Source organism: Medicago sativa, chromosome 6 (genome assembly GCF_051527215.1).
Source record: "Medicago sativa cultivar Bolivia chromosome 6, Bolivia_mono, whole genome shotgun sequence".
NCBI lineage: Eukaryota > Viridiplantae > Streptophyta > Magnoliopsida > Fabales > Fabaceae > Medicago > Medicago sativa.
The window spans coordinates 92,661,138-92,679,331 of record NC_140754.1 but is presented as its reverse complement, the minus strand read 5'-3'; the positions used below and the strand labels follow the sequence as shown (position 1 = coordinate 92,679,331).

At 34.3% G+C, this 18,194-nt stretch overlaps 3 protein-coding genes across 4 annotated transcripts; 1 reads left to right on the top strand and 2 right to left on the bottom strand.

The window, feature by feature from the left end:
• Nucleotides 1-258: 258 nt before the first annotated feature.
• Nucleotides 259-7,267, bottom strand: SYP81 (syntaxin of plants 81). The gene is made up of 8 exons (XM_085719887.1): nt 7,124-7,267; nt 5,257-5,351; nt 4,892-4,975; nt 4,350-4,454; nt 3,405-3,548; nt 1,042-1,281; nt 787-918; nt 259-607 (listed from the first exon to the last, which is right to left on the bottom strand). Exons 2-8 carry the CDS (start codon nt 5,332-5,334, stop codon nt 464-466), a joined length of 927 nt encoding a protein of 308 aa, XP_085576013.1. The 5' UTR covers nt 5,335-5,351; nt 7,124-7,267; the 3' UTR covers nt 259-463.
• Nucleotides 7,268-8,508: 1,241 nt separating this feature from the next.
• Nucleotides 8,509-9,668, top strand: LOC146918279 (uncharacterized). Of its 2 annotated transcripts, XM_085719886.1 has the most exons (2): nt 8,509-8,634; nt 8,818-9,668. In XM_085719886.1, exon 2 carries the CDS (start codon nt 8,825-8,827, stop codon nt 9,506-9,508), a length of 684 nt encoding a protein of 227 aa, XP_085576012.1. In that variant the 5' UTR covers nt 8,509-8,634; nt 8,818-8,824; the 3' UTR covers nt 9,509-9,668. The 2 variants fall into 2 exon arrangements, with proteins under 2 accessions (XP_085576012.1, XP_085576011.1); XM_085719885.1 differs by lacking the exon at nt 8,509-8,634 and having other exon boundaries at nt 8,676-9,668.
• Nucleotides 9,669-10,580: 912 nt separating this feature from the next.
• On the bottom strand, nt 10,581-16,559 carry LOC146918278 (DNAse I-like superfamily protein). The gene is made up of 14 exons (XM_085719884.1): nt 16,308-16,559; nt 14,585-14,748; nt 14,152-14,217; nt 14,008-14,060; nt 13,691-13,772; nt 13,402-13,448; nt 12,952-13,039; nt 12,643-12,735; nt 12,519-12,551; nt 12,255-12,334; nt 11,802-11,934; nt 11,516-11,601; nt 11,354-11,438; nt 10,581-11,097 (listed from the first exon to the last, which is right to left on the bottom strand). The coding sequence occupies exons 1-14, from the start codon at nt 16,477-16,479 to the stop codon at nt 10,978-10,980; spliced, it is 1,302 nt and encodes a 433-aa protein (XP_085576010.1). The 5' UTR covers nt 16,480-16,559; the 3' UTR covers nt 10,581-10,977.
• Nucleotides 16,560-18,194: the final 1,635 nt, after the last annotated feature.

Here is an 18,194-nt window from a genome sequence, read left to right as displayed (position 1 = left end):
ACAACATGACGAATTAAGATTCGGATATAAGTGAGAGTGATGCCACCAACATTACCTCGGTGAAAGAAATCAAAACAAAACAAAACAAAACAAAAAATATTTTTCCGTTCTAAAAAAATGTCTTTAATTGGCAACAATAATAAAAATTCAATCTCTTATGAGGGGTTTATGATAAAAAGTAGTCAAAATCCCCAAATAATACTTCATTATAAAAGATGTGACAAATCAAGCGTATAAACGGTTAGGAGCTTTCCAACATCTAAAAAGTCTTGTATCAATTTATCATTACTCCCTTCATAAAATTAATTACTCAAATCGTTTGGTATATCACATTTCTCCCTCTAATGTGTAAATATCAGGAAAAAGATGCATTTTGCAGTGAACAAATGCATATATAATCAAGTAATATGGAATTGAGACTGCTATAAGAATGCACACTGTGTTAGCAGCAAACAAAAACAATTTAACTATACCAATCAAGAAAGATGATGGAAAAAGTGAGCACAAACAGAAATAGTAAAAGAAACGTTCTGCTGCTGCTATTCCGCTGAATGGCTTGTGAGAGTTCTTTGTTACCAAGCTCAACATTCTTAGTAGCTTCAACAGCCTGTAAAAAGGCAGCAGAACCATTAAGCTTCTCACAAATTGAGGATGTACAGATATTGTTGTCGACAAATGGAATTTGGTCAGTTATGTTACTACACTACAACCGTTAAAACATGTGAAACATATTTTGCATTAATTGTATGAAAATAATGTATAAAGAATATGGATATGCTATCTAACCTGGTCATACAGATGCTCAATTTGTTGAGCTTGTTGCAAAACATGTGTAGCCATCAGGTGGTTTAATGCAGACATTTCCACCATCTTGGTTTCAGTTTCTTGGACTGTATCTAGAAGGCTAGACAATTCCACCTAATGGAAAAAGAACATTGGCAAAGGACTACTTATTATGAATATCTAAAAGCCTCAAATAAACGGTACATCAAATAGCAAAATAAGTTGTATTCAAACTCGAAAGGAACCGATCTTTATCACCTGAAGGGCACGTGTTTCATCATCCAATAGTTGTTGTTGGACTCTTAGAGGCTCACTGCGCAACTCATCAGGTTCTCTGAGCTCCACATCACCTGAATTAGAGGTTTCAGTAGAATCTTTGGTTATGCGATTAAGTTTTCTTCGTGGTATTGCCCTATTAATAGCATCCTGGAAGCGTATAGCTCTGAGATGATCAAACTGTGCCGTAACTGAATGGAGTCTCTCACTTAAAATTAGAACCTAAAAAATTAAGTTAACATTAGAACCCAAAAAGCAAACAGCACGTCAATTCATGAATGTAACAGTATTCAGAGTTAGTACTAGTATAACATCCATATCCTACATTTCTATATCGTAGTACTTGCCATTTGTATCGGGTAGATAGAGTAGTTGTTAAAGGTTGAAACTTAATATGCTGAGTCAATATATTCAGTTAGTCTTGGTAACTAGTAAGCCTCTTACGGCTTAGTGCCTATAGAATACCCACCGTATACTCTGAAGTATATGAGAATCATTTTTATCAACTCTCATTACAGAGACATCACTTTCTTTTCTCTCAACACATTCTTTCATACACTCTTCAATCACTCAAACTCTATCATGGCATCTACTCTAGAGCCTCTACTTGGGCCTGAAACTAGCAATAATGACATAAATACCAAGAGTCTAAGATCTACAACCTGTTTCTTGCGCCATTGGTGACGTAAATCCTCTCTCTGGCTATCCTATTAATTCATCAAAAACTCCAGTTTCTACTAAATTATATTCTCAGCACCAGTCAACTTCACCTGCACTATTTCTGTCAAGCTAGCTGTCAATTTTCCTGTCGTGGAAACATTTTTGGTAAATCCTCAGATTACAGCACAGTATACATCTGAGACAGACCAAGAACTTGATGTAGTCACGGATGCATTGAGCTTAGAACCTGTGCATTCTCGATGAATTTGGCATCATCCATAGATTGACTAGCACATCTAACCAAAATGGTTTGGTTGAATATAAATCGACAAATAGTATAAAAGAGTCTCACTCTACTTGCTCATCCCTCCTCCATACTGCTTTCCTAATGGGATCTCAGTTTTTGCATTGCTCTATACCTATCAACAAACTCCGTACAGCTGCAATCTAATTATATTCCTCATGCCACACTTAATAAATTCCTACCTCATAACAAGGATCTAAGAACATTGGACATGCTTGCTTTTCATTTCCGAGGCCTTACAATCAGCCTAAAATGAATTTCAGATCCAATGAGTGTATATTTGGGGTTATCACACAATCACAAAGGTTGCAGATGTCTTGCTAGATGGCCGTATCTGTGCATTTAAGGATGTTATGTTAAATGAGTATTGGTTTCCCCATATCCAATCCTATTTCGCACTTCTTCTATGTCTCCTTCATCTACCACTTCATCTTCCATCATCTCTATGACCAGAATACTACCATATCAGGTTATGCAAGTCTACACGAGTTTACACAAAAAGATTTATAAGAGAGTTAATAAGAAACAACATTTGCCGCCCGTTCCAGTGCAAAAGCTAAGTATTGAGGCAAACGCAAGCACTACTGCTGAGATTCTTTGGGTTCAATCTCTTAACCGAACTACAGGTTCCTACAGCAACTCCCATCTAGTTTTGCAACAATCCAAGTGCAGTTTCAATGGTCTCATACTCCAGTGTTACATGTTCAGACCAAGCATATGGAGTTAGATCCAGTCTATGTCCATAAGAAAATTATAAAGAAAATTCTTATTACAGCATAGGATCAATTGGTTGTCTCTCTTAGTAAGCCTCTCTCTGCTACCAGATTTTGTGATCCTTTCTCCAATCTCGGGGTGTTTGAATTGCGGCCTCTGCTGAGTTTGAAGATGGGAAACAGTTAGTAACTAGGTAAACACCTTGTATTTCTGTTTAATATAAACTTGCCCTTGTACAGTTGCAATGTTGCTTTTTATGTATAACTTCAGTTAGCTATGATATCAGGTAGTTAGCTGTTGTAACTGCTGAGTCAGCCAGCAGATGCCTTAGGCCTCTTCAAGCTAAATGCCTATATTTTTATCTAAATTCTCATAACAGAGAGAACTTTTCTTTCAGACCACGTTCTCTCAAACACTCCTCACTCACTCAAACTCCAAGTTTCAGTAACCAGAGTTCAATAGAGCAACTTTAAAAAAATACTTTCTGTGCATGAATTTTTATAGTATTGTGGCCTGTGATGTACCTCAGGGAAGGGGATGAGCAATCTAGACTGTTTAGCGAATGTGTTATGTGGGGTCTAGTTGTGAGGGTAAGTTGGCAACACCGTGCAGAAAATAAATACCTAATAAGTTAATGATTGAAAATACAACAAGCACAAGTCCATACCACGCCATGCTTGTGGGCAATGGTGTCGGCGTTAGCCTTTGCAGTTGTAATGCCAAGCCAGCCTTTTGAGTTTTCCTCTTCATTGTTTATACTATTCTTAAGAACGTCAATTTGTTCTTGGCAAGTTTTAATAAAAGCACTAACCTGCACCAAATTAATAACAAAATAATAGTAAATCATAAGCAAAACTTTGTATAACATTTCAAGATGTTTAAGTAATTAATATACAATAAAGGAATTGCAAACACATTGGCTCCATAAAGAGAGATGACTTAAAGGGAAGTTGTATAGAAAGGTGAGGATGCAAACAAGTCAATGGGAGAAAATTGTATTAAGCCAAGAAACAAAGTCTATTCATCAGTTACATGTATAAATTAAATAGGTTTTGCCATTTCGCATATCAAACTTCTTAATAGACTTAAAAATAAAGTTCTATTTATATATTAAGTTCTATTTATAGATTGAGGTGAGCTAGCATTGATGTCAATAGAAGATGTAAAACCAAGTATGTGAAAATTCAACTTTTACTGGTTTATGAGAACCCTTTAGGATGGAAGTAAAATGAGACCCAATGTGATCTTATAATGATAGAACTGATAGTCAAGTCATAACTTAGTACCAGCCTAAGAAGTAAAATTTAGTTAGATCTGTGAATATAAAATAATAAATAATTCACAAACCAATTTGCTAGGCTGGCTAAGAAAACAAATTTAAATTGTATGTATTACATCTTAGTGAGAAAGTTGAAAATTATCGATGTTAGAGACAAACATACAATGAAGAAATATGCGACTCTCTCAATTATTACCAAGAACCAATCAGAAATAATAATGATAGTGATGAAGGCAGGAAATGTAATACCAGTCAATATTATCTAATTATTAATTAATTAACAAACAAAAATACTTTCAAAACTAGCATATCAGCTGAAGTCACATGGCTTACTTCTTGCTCAATGCTATCTCTCTCATGTTCAGTTGTTCGATGAAGATCTGTATAGTCCTTTCTATGCTTTAACAAAAAATGGTCCAATTCTCCAATACTCTCGAGCTACTAACAACAAACAAGGAGAAGCAATATCAAATCAAATATACATCATTTAAAAGTAGTGCTGCTTCCTTTGCTTAATGAAGCAATAACCATTAAGCTCTACACGAAGCACAAACAAAAACATTACCAATTATAAAGTGATTAATTTGGTTTAAGCACAAACAAAAACATTACCAATTATACAGTGATTAATTTGGTTTTCTCCTAAAGTAACTAGCATTGTCAAATAGTGGCACTATAGCGTACGGAATTAGAACAAATCGCTACTGTTCCATGAAACTATATTTAGTACAAAGTGTTGTCAAACAGTGGCAGCGGCGTTATAACGTTGTACCGTAATGGAATTTGAACAAACAGCTATTTTCTCGCAACCAACGATTGACAACACCGAAAGTAACATTATGCCGTAAGTGTTAAAATATCAATGTTGAGCCTACCGTCTTAAATGCAGCTTTGGTGAATGGGGATCTTTGTGGAGGTTTATGTATAATGAAAGATGCCAAAATGGATGCCAATTTAGCCTGCAAGGGAATGAAAACACACCACACAAGAGTCAAAGTCCAAACCAACCAGAATAAGATTGATCTAGCAACAGATAGCAATACTAAACGTTCAATTTTCAAGATTCATGATACTGAGGAAATTTATATGTAAATCCTATATTATTTTTTATCTAAAGAAAGATAGGATTTTTTTTGCAAAGGAAAAAGATCATGATTTGAATTATTAGGAATAGGAATTATAATAGTGAATGTGAGTTAGGATGAGAAATGAATTGAGGGTAGTGAAGCATCATATATACCTCATCATACCCCAAAGAGCGAGCACTTTGGCGCACCGCATCTTTGAAGTCCTCAGTCCTATCCCTTGCCTTTGCCATTTATGAATATCCCAAATCTCGTTATCATCAATCATCGCTGGAGGTTCACAAATTTTTGTATTCAACAAATATAAATCCCAATAAAAATATATTAACTACTAAAAACGACATACGTACCAGTGCCACACTACCAATTGGAATCTCTAAATACATATAGAAAAAAGATCAAATGAAATGGATGGGTAAGTGAAATGAAATAAGAGCATTGAAGTTTTTCTAGTTTCTTACAAAGGTCTATTTTTTAAGCTAATGTCACTCATTATTACAATATCTATTTTTACTTCCAACGATCTTAGTTAATATGGCAGGTCCGATACTCACTATATACCATCAAGAGACAAGTTGTCGTCATTGGAAATTACATCTAAAATATTAAGATACTTAGTTAAGCCGGTCTGCATCGTTTACCAAAACCGAGCAATTATGAACATTAACCAAGAAATGGTACCAAAACTCAACCATGCATCCATTCATCAAACATTCTCACGTTCAATTTAAGAAAAACACAATCCTAAACATACATAAAGTTTACTTAGAAACTACCTTATTGGAAACCGTTGTTTTACTTCAACATATCATGTAGCAGACTTCTTACATGATAAACATTCCTATCAATGTAACAGAAAGGCCACAGAATGTTTCACTTACTCTATATTTGAATCAACAATCTATTTAGCTTATGTTTAGCCATTTGAAGATATTATTCATAACAAAAAGTGAAAAATCATCATATTTTATGTAAGCACGTCAGTTTTAAACTACTATCCTATTCCTCCTATCACAGAAATGTTACATGAAATGCTCTCAGCCTTGGAACACAGACGCTTGATTCTCAGCCTTGAAACATCATCAATATAAAGCATAAAATGTTAGTAGGAAGGTTTGCAAACCCGTAGTTGAATTTGCTTATATATTACTTATAATATGGTCCAACAAAAATAGAAAAGAAAATATATCAAAGACACTGTGACATGACATGTGACAATTGCTAACGAGGATATGAAAATCGAATGAGCAGATCTACACGAATAAAAAAGCATAATATAGAAACACGAATAAAAACCCAATTTTAAGCTATACAAAATCACTTCTTGAAAAGTTGAATAAAACCTAGTTTGTTGGATGTGGGCTACTGATGTATGTGTGGATTAACGGTGGGTTTGGCAAAATCACAATGTCCCCGTGATTTTGTTGAATCTCCAAAGTGTAGCGTTTGCCAAAATTGAAGTGACTCGCCGTGATTCTGACAATCCCATCGTGAATCCAAACATGAACATCAGCCAAAATTTGTTACCTCATAAACTATTCAAACAAATTCTAATTTTTTTTTAAAATAATGTGATTTTTCTTCATTTCCACCACATTTTACTCATATAAAACAGTTTTGTTAAATAGCAGTTATAGCGACACTATATTGCTATAGCATAGTAGAATTTAGACAAACTGTTATTGTCCTGTGATACACTATTTAGTACAAAATGTTGTCAGCACTATTGCGTAGCGGAATTTTAAGAATCCGCTATCCAAGATTGACAACAACGGTGTTAAAAAATCAACTTCGTACATATCAAAAATCCCCAACAAACAATCACAAAATCCCGAATTTTGAACGTATCAGAAACACTATCAATGATTTCATAACATAAATATATTACCCATAATCTCAATTATATAAATGATCAGTCAATTTAACACAATTAGAGTCAAATGAAAAAAATCCCAAATCGAGTAACCCTAATAATTGAGAATCGAAGCAGAGAAGGGAATGAGAGAGAGAGAGAGAGGATGCCTGTTGTTGTGCGAGACTGGGACAGAGACGGTGCAGAGGGCGGACTTGGTGGTGGTGGGCGGCTGAGAGGCTGCCGCCGGTGGATTGGAAGGAGGCAGAATGGGAGATGGGATGAAAGGGTAGAGAGAAAGGTTAGATGTGAGTAGGAAGATCTTTAGGATGAGGGTGCAAATAACAAATTTTAAAGTGGTCAAAACATTAAAAAAGTAGGGTGGTGTCTATAATTTTTGAAAGTTGAGGGGCACACTCTTATATTCCATGGTTGTGATTGTTTCATTGTGTGAAATTGAAAGTGTGTTATCGACCATATCTCAAATCAACGATCGAGATTAGTTGTTGTGTGAACTCGCCTAACATGTGAACGAGATCCAATGGTTAGAGAGACTAATCTCTATCTCTTCTTATATATGAAGAAACTCTAATTAAAAGTGAATAACACATTTCGTTGTTCAACAAATCATTTAGTGGAAATTAATCACAACTAAATGGTAATAGATACTTATATTTATAAGATTAAACGAGTTTTATTCTTGATTCAAGTAAGAAAAAGTTTTATACTTAATAAGATAAGATAAGATGAGTTTCTTCAAAAAATATATTTATATGATTAGTCTCTAACTATCTATCTATTGGTGATTTGCTATCAACTTCAAAACATATGTTTAAACAAATGCTACACAGCTTTAAGAAATAAAGGAAAAAAAACACATGTTCGAATATATTCCCTTCGCCTTTAAGGCACAATTTTAAAAGCCAAATATAAAAACTTAATTTTGAAAATTGTGCGTTCAATATCTTGAAAGTTTAAAAACATATTTTTTTTTAAATACAAATGGGGTAGCATATAACCACCCAAGAATACTTAGATTGGAAGGTAAAATATATTTTTTCAATTTAACCATATGTCTTGAGTTCGAATCATCATACTCAACTTGAGGACATGCATGTCACGACCCAATTCAATCTTTTTTTTTTTGTCAAGTTGTTCTTTCGGAGTTCACACATTTTAAATGTAGAGAAGTGAGGTGTCCGGAGTTTGAACCTAAACTTTTTTATTTATTATACATTATCTCTACAATTGAGCTAAGTTTAGGGAGACTACTAAACTCAATCTTTGACAGAAAAAAAGTAATACTCAGAATAATACTCAGAAAGAGACTAATTTATCCTTTGTAAAAAATATAATTGACTAACTTGAATATTATTTTTTGTGAGAGATTAAATTATATATGAACAAATTGTGAGAGATCAAAATAAATTTTTTGTCTTATTTATACAGTACAATTGTTTCTATGCCCCTCATTATTTCTTGTCCACACTGCAAAGTAATCAATCACTTTTCTGCAGAAAAGGAGTGAAAGCTGCATATATGTTTTCTAAGCTTTGAATGTGCTTAATATTTTCTGTCTCTTCTATGCTTCTTGTTGAGCCTTTTGCATGCAACTCTATCCACTTGGTCAGAGACACAAACGGTTGTGTCAAACCATTTGCATGAAAGTTAAATCAAAATGGTATGTTGATTCACCTTTGATATCTCTTAACACAATTCATACATAGTTTTTTTAGAAGTGTTACATTTTTAACATTGTTTTCTACCTAAAAAATATTCATCTTTCATACCATTTTCTAGATTTTTTTTCATTTTATCTTTATTCATATTTTGGGTTGTGAATCAAAATGCCAAACTTTCTTAGACATGCAATGAAATCTAAGAAAGGAAAAGAGAGAGTTCAAGGCAAAGAAAAAAACTTGAACAAAATGAGGAAAATTAGAATATTGTATAGTGATCCTAATGCTACAGATTATTCAAGTGAAGAAGAAGATTTGTTTATGAGAAATGAGTATAAGTTTGATGGTTCAAAGAGGATTGTGGAGGAAATTATTGTTCCATTTATGCCCTTGGCTTATGAGAATAAGAAGAATGAATGTGAAAGCTCATTGTTAGCTTTGAGGAAAAGGGAAGATGTCAAAGAAGTGATATTGTTTCAACCATCTCCATCATCTGTACTTGATGTCAGTGACACAGATACAAAAGCTGCAAAAGATATTAATGACATTGATGATTCAGTCAAAGAAATTAATGTCAAAGACTTAACAGGTGATGAAAAAAGAGGAAATCTAGTTGAAGAAGTTGGTAAGGAAGATATTTCAGTTCAATATTTGGCATCATTGGCTGGTCATGATCTATATTTGGATGAAACAGAAATGCTGCTTAGTGATGGATTTTGTAACTTGTTGGACAATGATGAGATTAGTTGTGGATCGTTGTGGAAAGTAGAAAATGGTCATGGTAGCAGCTGCTGCATTCTTCCCCATGTTGATTGTGCTTTCAATGATTTTGAGCTTGGTTGGATTGATGAAACTCTAAACTGGGATTGCCAATAAAATTTTCCATCTATCTACAAGTCTACACGATCTCGCAGTTAGTACATTTGTAGTTAATACATTTGTGGTTGTCGGTTCAAGCTTCGACGATCTAGAATTGAAGTTTGATTCTGGAATGTAACATTGTATACTTGACATGTTTAGTTTTTTAATCCTGGAATGTAACATTGTAAGAAAATTGCTTTTCTAACATCGAAAACTTCCTAGAAACACATGTAAAATACTAAAATGCCCTCGGCGGTAGTTAACTACCGGCTTATAACTAAAAAACCGGCGGTAGTTAACTACCGCCGGGCTTTTTAGTCTTTTTCATGTGTTTCTAGGAAACATTCAATGTCATAAAAGCAACCATCACATTGTAAACATGAGATTTTGAATTTGTTTCATATTTGTCTTTAGAGACAAGGTATTTTCCTTTCTTTCTTTTTTCACTAAAAAAGACATTGCTTTGTTTTGTTTTGGCTACTGCTGATGAATGGAAAAGAATACAAAAAAAGAAAATGTTAAAGCAAAGGTAAAATGAAAAGCATGACAAGAACAAGGAAAATATGTTCCCTACAGACAAAATTAGCTAGTGTTTTCCTCTTTCACGTAAGCATAAAAAAGGCAAATTAAGCAAGAATCATTCAAAACATTCTCGTTTATTCCTGTTCCAAAGGTGGTTGAAAAGGACAATCTTGTACAATTGTGTTAATCTCTTTGTTTGGTGTATCAATTGTGTTAATCTCTTGCAATTAGATAATAGACAAACATTAGCATTAAACAAATTGGTGTGAAAATGATCAACAACGACGACCAAACCTTATCCCATCAAATAGAATCGGCAACATGGATCAAAAATGTCCTATCATAAGCTATATTTTTATCAAACATCATGAAAATAATCAATTCAATTTTTTATAAGTTGGTAAGAGTCTTAAACTCATTGAATTATTTTTGACACTTCCCATGCACGAGTTTTTAAAAATAAGCGATCATTCGTCCCAGTAAAAGTTTAACCAAACAAAGAATAACATTTTAAAAAATTTGTGCTCTCAAGAAAAAGCCACGAGCATTATGTGACTAACCTTTCAAACAACTCACATGGGATTGATAAATAATTGAAATAAATAATTTATGGAGAATACAGTTCTTAGTTCCTACCAAAAGGTGCTGCAATTATTGAGAAAACATTACAACAGATTAGTGATAATGATACATAATTAGTCTCTGATTCATAAATTATTTCTGAAATATACCAACTGTTCTCTGAATTTTACAACAGGTTGTTACCTAGCATGTTCACAAGGAGAATTTGAACTATGCAGATCTGTTGAAACATGATGTTTGTTCCTGATTATCAGGAGCAATTCAAAGTTTGATCTCATGGAGGAATGAGCAGTGCAAGAACAGGTCTTGAAACTGAAAATGCTTTGACCCTCAATTTACATACTTGTCCATCAGCTTAAGGCTCTGATTTCATGCATACTCTAAGGAATATCAGAAGATTCAGAACTTTCATCACTAGGAAGATCAGACGATTCAGAACTTTCATCACTTTTTGCGAAGGCCAATTCACATACAACAGCGAGGTGATCACTTCCCCATTTCTGCAAGACGGCACAAAAGAATCATAAAAATATCAATAATCCAATATGTAACAAAATACATTAGCATACATATAAACTACGAAGCACTGACATAGATACATTGACATGTCAATACCGATAATAATTCGAAAAATTGAAAACATGAAAACTGACACATGGTGGTGTCCGACATTGTCAAATGTCAGATACCAAACATGCCATTAATATGAAGTGTCGGTGCTACATATGATATAAGGACATCTGTTAAGTAGAGTACCTCGTTAGGGAGTCCTCTAGTTCTTCTAAGAACATCAACAGGTAAGGTTTCAAGAACTCTAACCGGAGTAAGTTCCTCGGAATGCCTGCTTACCACTGACATCAGTAACAAAAATTTGTAAATGCAAATAACTTTGGTGCTCAGTATGGAGTGTATAACTACCAGATATAATCAACTGTTCCCATGAACTTTGAGTGGTACGATGTTGCCAAGGGCTCCCCAATATCATCCCTTGTTCTATGTTTTCCCTGTTATATGACGTGGGAAATACAAGCATTGCCTTAATATCCCATTAAATTTTTTGGAGTTTCCCATATCAATGTTTCAAGGATAAACTTTTAATCCTATGCATTAAAAAATTGGAACTTTCCAGATATCTATTATGGTAATTATTATATTGAAGTTGGATTAAATTCAAATATAAAGATGGCAGATTAAAATATCATACAGGGACACCGCTATAAGCACTGCGGAGCTTAAGTTGGTGCTTAAGACGAGTGACTCCTTTTGTGCCAGTTGCAAGGATTAGTTCTTCCGCACTCCATTTGTGTAGCAACTGCCTTGAAACAGACATTGAAATGCTGCACCAGATACACACCCAAGTAATTATCATAGAATACCAAACACTTTACATATGCAAACAATGATTACAATCCTTCCCTCTAAAATTGGAAAAATGATGATGATGGAAATTCTATTATATTATTCGTTCATAGCATAAAACAGCACTTTTTTCATGTTAACAAGCAATCAGAAGTCTTGATAAATCGTTGATGATAGCCATTTTTTTTAAGGAGAGGGCAAGGAGGTGCAGCGATGGCATATATAGTGACCGAAAATAAAAAGTGACCGACAATAAAACTTTGTACAGACTCAAAAACAAGCTAGTATCATCACATACTTCGATCTGAATTCTCTGTGATTGGGCCGGATTTCAAGCTGTCCAGACATATTTCTGCGATCATGTAATTGGATGTCTAACTGCAATAAATAAAGCATTAACTTAATAAATATTACAAACTCATTAATGGCACAAAATCCAAACACATATAAACAACTCACTCAAGGTCTGAGACTGTCATATAATCAAATCTCTCATATACAGCACAAAAAATACAGCTTAAAGGCTTGAGAATATACCATGATGAGGAGATGCCAAACTCACCTTAGATGAAGACAGAAATTTATATATTGCACTCTGCCAACACAGGAACAAAAAATAGAAGCAATGAAGTAACAACACACTAGACAATTAACATCAATCAACTTAGTACAAAGAATGACCTTACCTGTGGAACACTGTTTAAATCCCCAGCTAAAATAACAGGGATGTCGCCCCATTCTTGTGATAACTTGTAAGCTTTATCAATTAAAAGTCTGACCTGTCCATTATGTCATAAGTTACCAGAGTCAACAAAATATACCAGGCAACTTAATTAACTATAGACAGCCAAATTGTTTGGTGAGGAAAAATGGTTTGCACTTGCACCAATCTGAGCTCAGAAAAGAACATCTAGAACTTAGGGAAAAAAAATCACATGCACTAATACACTAATCAGTATAAAGCTACCCAGATAGTCAAAAAATTTAAGAAGTACCTGGCCAAGTTTGATATCACCACGGTTAGGGTTGAACAGCACATGTATATTTCCTATTACAAATCTTTTATTTTTGGTGGATTGTCCCCTGCAGAATTAGATCAAATTAGTAACGGAACAGAAAATATGAAAACTACACAGCCAAGAAATAGGCACCATGTGTGTGTCAGAGTATATGTGCATGCACGAGTGTATATATTATTCTTTCGAAAAATTTCGCTTCCAAACACCTTTGCTGCTGAAGGTTAGAGATAAAATTAATGTTATCAGAAGAGCAAGAAATTATAGTGAATAGTTACTTATTGGTATGCAGCAATTACATCTACATTAGCAAGTAACCACTACAGGATACTTGAATATAAACATCCCATTTATTACATGAAAAGATATGTTAAAGACAATGGATAATTTGTGGTAACATCGCCCATTTTAGACAACATAGAAACTTACTCGGCTGTTAGTTTACATGTGTCAGATTCTGGATTATCATTGTTTACCTGTAAATAAATGGTGCAATTAAGAGTGATCAGATATAAATACAAAACCTAAGATAATTGGTCTAATTCAACAAAAACATACATATGCATAGTAGTATATAGAATAGTACTAGGTAAAATAGAATTTAAGGATAATTTTTTTGAATAAAAGAAAATAAATATATCTAATAAAAGACAGCAAGCAAATATAAAACACAACAGGTAGGAAACAAATTAAAAAAAATTAAAACAAACGCATATACCTCCAAAACACAAAGTTGAGCAACATTGTTACGCATACCAAATTTCTGAAACTCTATATCTTCTAGGTGCAAAAGACTGAATCTGCATTCAAATTTTGAAAATATACTGCATTTAGGCCAACTTTGGAGCTTTATTTTATCAATAACTATGTTCTATGATTTCCAAATCTTTGATCTATTGGCATTCCTAGTAACTAGGAATGCTTAGGCAGTTAATTTACTAAATGTCAAAGGTTGCAAATGTAAGATATCAAATAAATTAATTGTAGATACAAAATCCTAATTATCTAAAGGATTAAGGGGTAATGGAAACCCACAATTTGTCTTTCCAAAATATAGCACATCCATCATTTGCTTCTCCCGTGCGACCCTATTGGTAATAAGAACCCCGGCAAGGAAAATTGATTAAATATTTGGACATCAAAATTTTATATAACCGTTCAAACATGTATATAACTTACCTTGTAAACACTTTTAAAGCCATTGTTCTGAAAAAGATCATCTAAATCATCAAAGTGATCAACCTCCTGCAGACATTGGATTTATTGAAATCAATTATTGAGTATTGACACCTTATTTCTAGGATGCATGAAATCAATTATGTGCCAACTGGCATTAACATTAAATAAGCATGAACGCATAACTTGCATCTCAAGAAAACACATGAAGCAACGGTAAAAAAAATAATCACAGATTCCAATCCCCTTTGTTACATGAATGCCAGTAAGCAAGAGTTGTCGCTAAATAAAAAAAACTATGTTCAACTCTTCTTTTTCAACATTTCAAGGCTCAGTAGAGATGCATAAATGATGAATGTAAAATGGTTACAAGTTTGATAAAACATAATAAGTTGTGCTATGCAGTGTATAACATAGGGAAGGATTATTAAACTACCTGGAAACAGAGTATGCTTGCATTATAGCTATCAATCTCTTCAAGTATGAGCCTCTTACGACTGCCCCAATCCAAGAAACGTCGAGGGATATTAGAATACAAATCCAGATGATTTGATGCATTTTCAACACCAAGTATATTGTATGAAACAACTACAATCGTATCTGCAAGACATGAAAAGGAATCAGAACAGTAAATATGAGATAAACACAATCTACTCTGAAGTTTAAATGACAAACATTTCATGACTAGCTCGAAAATGGAATGTTCTTTATCCATGACTTCATCACAAACAGTTCATTATGTTAACAAACCACTATCTATAAGCAACCATCATTCTTTACATTCATTCATGCCACTTTTATTTTTGGTAAATATACGGTTAGAAGTGACTTCAAGATTTTGAAAAGAAAAACATGAATTCAAGATTTTTGATATCTACATGATTGCATCACAACCACAGATGCAGCCGCATCAACCACATTTAAACACAATTTTACACAAAATTAACAATCTCAACACAACCGTAATTTCAAAATGCTACTTAGTACCACGGCCTTTGTTACCATAGTCACTATTCTAGTAAACAATAAAGAAGAAAATGCATAACCCTATATGATGGGGCAACCGGGTGCACTAAAGCTCCCGCATACGCAGGTCCGGGAAGGGGTGCCACCATTATTGGTGTATTGTACGCAGCCTCACCCCGTTTTTTACACAAGAGGCCGTTTCCAGGACTTGAACCCGTGACCTTTCGGTCACATGACAACAACTTTACCGCTTGCGCCAAAGTTACCCCTCACTCAAATAAAATTTATTTTAAAAATAACTATCTATCCTCACTCAATTACACTCTACCAATCACAATCTCATTATTGTTTATACGAAAATTCTCCATTTTAGTTTCCTTACATTAAAGTCTCAACCTTAGAAATCAAACACTTAGGCCATGTTTAGATAATCAACTTAATTTGCAGCTTACACCATAAGCGCTTATCGTGATAAGGCTTATGTATGAGCTATTTCGATAAAACAAGATAAATAAATCCAAACTGTTTTTTGTATACTCCATAAGCTGATTTCATAAGCTATCCTGGAGAGCTTGTAAATATAAGCTGAAACCAACTTATGAATATGTCATAAGCTCTCTCAGAGAGTGTCACAAGTGCTTATGCATGTAGATTCTATAATTTTTAAGCTGTTTTCATAAGCTTTCTTGGAGAGCTTACGGACATAAGCTGAAAACAGATTATAAACATGTCATAAGTTGTTTTGATAAGTTCTCTCAAACAGTGTCACAAGTGCGCATGTAGATTCTACAACTTATGAACATGCCATAAGCTGTTTCCATAAGTTCTCCTAATCAGTCTGGCAAAACTTATGCCAGTATACTCTCAAATAAGTCAATCCAAACAGACCCCTAATGCCTAAAAACCAAACCATAATAACTTTTTATCAAACACTACCAATTGAATCAACTAGCTTATCCAATATAGTTATCCACTAGCTTATCAATTATCTGCTATAAGCTAATCAGCTAAAAGTTAACTAATCAGCTATCTACTATTTTTTACCAAACAGACCTTAATGCTTAAAAACTAAACAACATTAACATTTCAGCACAAAAAATGAATCACATTTAAATGCAAAATTCAGAGTGAAAAATAAAACTCAAAAAATTATAAATTTTACAAAAAGGATAGAACTTTCTAGTGATTCTAACCCGTGCAATCAGAATAATCTTCAGAAGAGAAAACCCATTTCCTAGAAGATGAAGAACAAGATGCTAGTCGCTTAGAGCTTGAAGATTCGAACTGCGAATGTTTTCTGCGCTTTGATGGATAATTGCCGGTTGAACTTTCCGGTGGGAGGTTTTCGCGTTTGCGACGGGGCATGGTGGTCGCCGGAGTAGAGGATTACGGTGGCGCGTGTAATAAATTAGGGTTTGATGGTTGATTTAGGATACGGTGTCGTTAAAGAGGTACTAACATTTTGAAATTTGGTGTTTTATAAAGTAAATAATAGTGATGAATAAAATGTATTATAAGTGTGGTACCTTTTTAAATATAATATTTACTATTTAAATTAAAAAATTAATTTAATATACTGTATGAAATTACATTACAATACCGCTGTTCAGGATTCTTTAATTTGGGCTTATAACAAAAACGGCATTTACACTACAAAAGGTGGGTACGACTGGCTTCTCTCTCTCAAAGACACCGCTGATGACTCCACACCTCACCGCACTTGGTCTTGGATTTGGAGGTTACAGGCTCTGGAAAAATTTAAATTCTTCATTTGGTTAGTTTGTCGTAATGCTGCTCCTACTTTATCCTTACTCCACCACAGAAGCATGGCATCTTCAGCAATCTGCCCTCGATGCGGGGAAGTTGACGAGACTATCCTTCATTGCATTAGGGACTGCCGTTTCTCCAAGAACATTTGGAATAAAATTGGGTTCACAAATGTCGATTTTTTCTCTACTCCAAATGCTCATGACTGGATTAATTCTGCTGTTAATGGCACTCGCGGAGCTATTTTCCTTGCTGGTCTTTGGTGGGTTTGGAGATACCGTAACGCGATGTGTCTCAATAATGAATCTTGGTCATTGTTCAGCATTACCAACAGCATCTACAGCTCAGCAGAAGCCATTTCGACAGCTTTTCAGAGACATGACAGAATTGCTCTTCCGGATCGGTTTGTCAAGTGGAACTGTAACAATCACATGGGTTCCATTCTCAACGTTGATGGCAGTTGTTTGGGTACTCCTCTCCGTGCTGGTTTCGGGGGGTCATTCGCAATAATCATGGGTTCTATCTCGCAGGGTTTTCAGGTCGCATCATCAATTCTAATGATATCCTCTTGGCGGAGCTCACCGCAATTCACCGTGGCTTGCGTTTGGCTATGGACATGGGTCTAGATGACTTGGTTTGTTACTCGGACTCTCTTCTTTCCATTAATCTCATCACTGTGAACACTCCAAGTTATCACATCTATGCTGTTCTCCTTCAAGATATTAAGGATTTGCTTGGTTCCCGTAATTTCACCCTCCGCCATACTTTACGAGAAGGAAACCAGTGTGCTGATTTTATGGCTAAGTTGGGAGCCTCCTCTGACGATGTGCTCATCATGCATTCCTCTCCTCCTGTCGACCTCCTTCCTCTGTTGAAGTTGGACGCATCAGGAACGCTTTTCCTTAGGCCCTATCCTCTTCTGTTTTCTGTTTTCTTTTCTTCTGTTTTCTGTTTTGTTTTGTTAGCATCTGTAACCAAAAAAAATTACATTACAATTTATTTTAATGGTTATGGATTGAATGTGTTTATATGTTGGTTGAGAAAATAATTGAAATTTTCATTTAATGATTATTTCACAATAATTAATATGGTTTTGGTAAAGAAAATAATAATTAATAATATAATTTTACTTTAACATGGAAAATTTTATTTTTTTAGGATTGCATATTAAAGAAGAGAGGAGGGTTGTGAAATGATGAAGAAGAATGAATGTTTTCTTTCATTTTCGTCCTCAGACAAATCAGCATGTCGTTTGATCCTTTCTTAGTTGTCATGTGAGAATTTTTTTTACTAAGTTAATGTCCTGATTAATG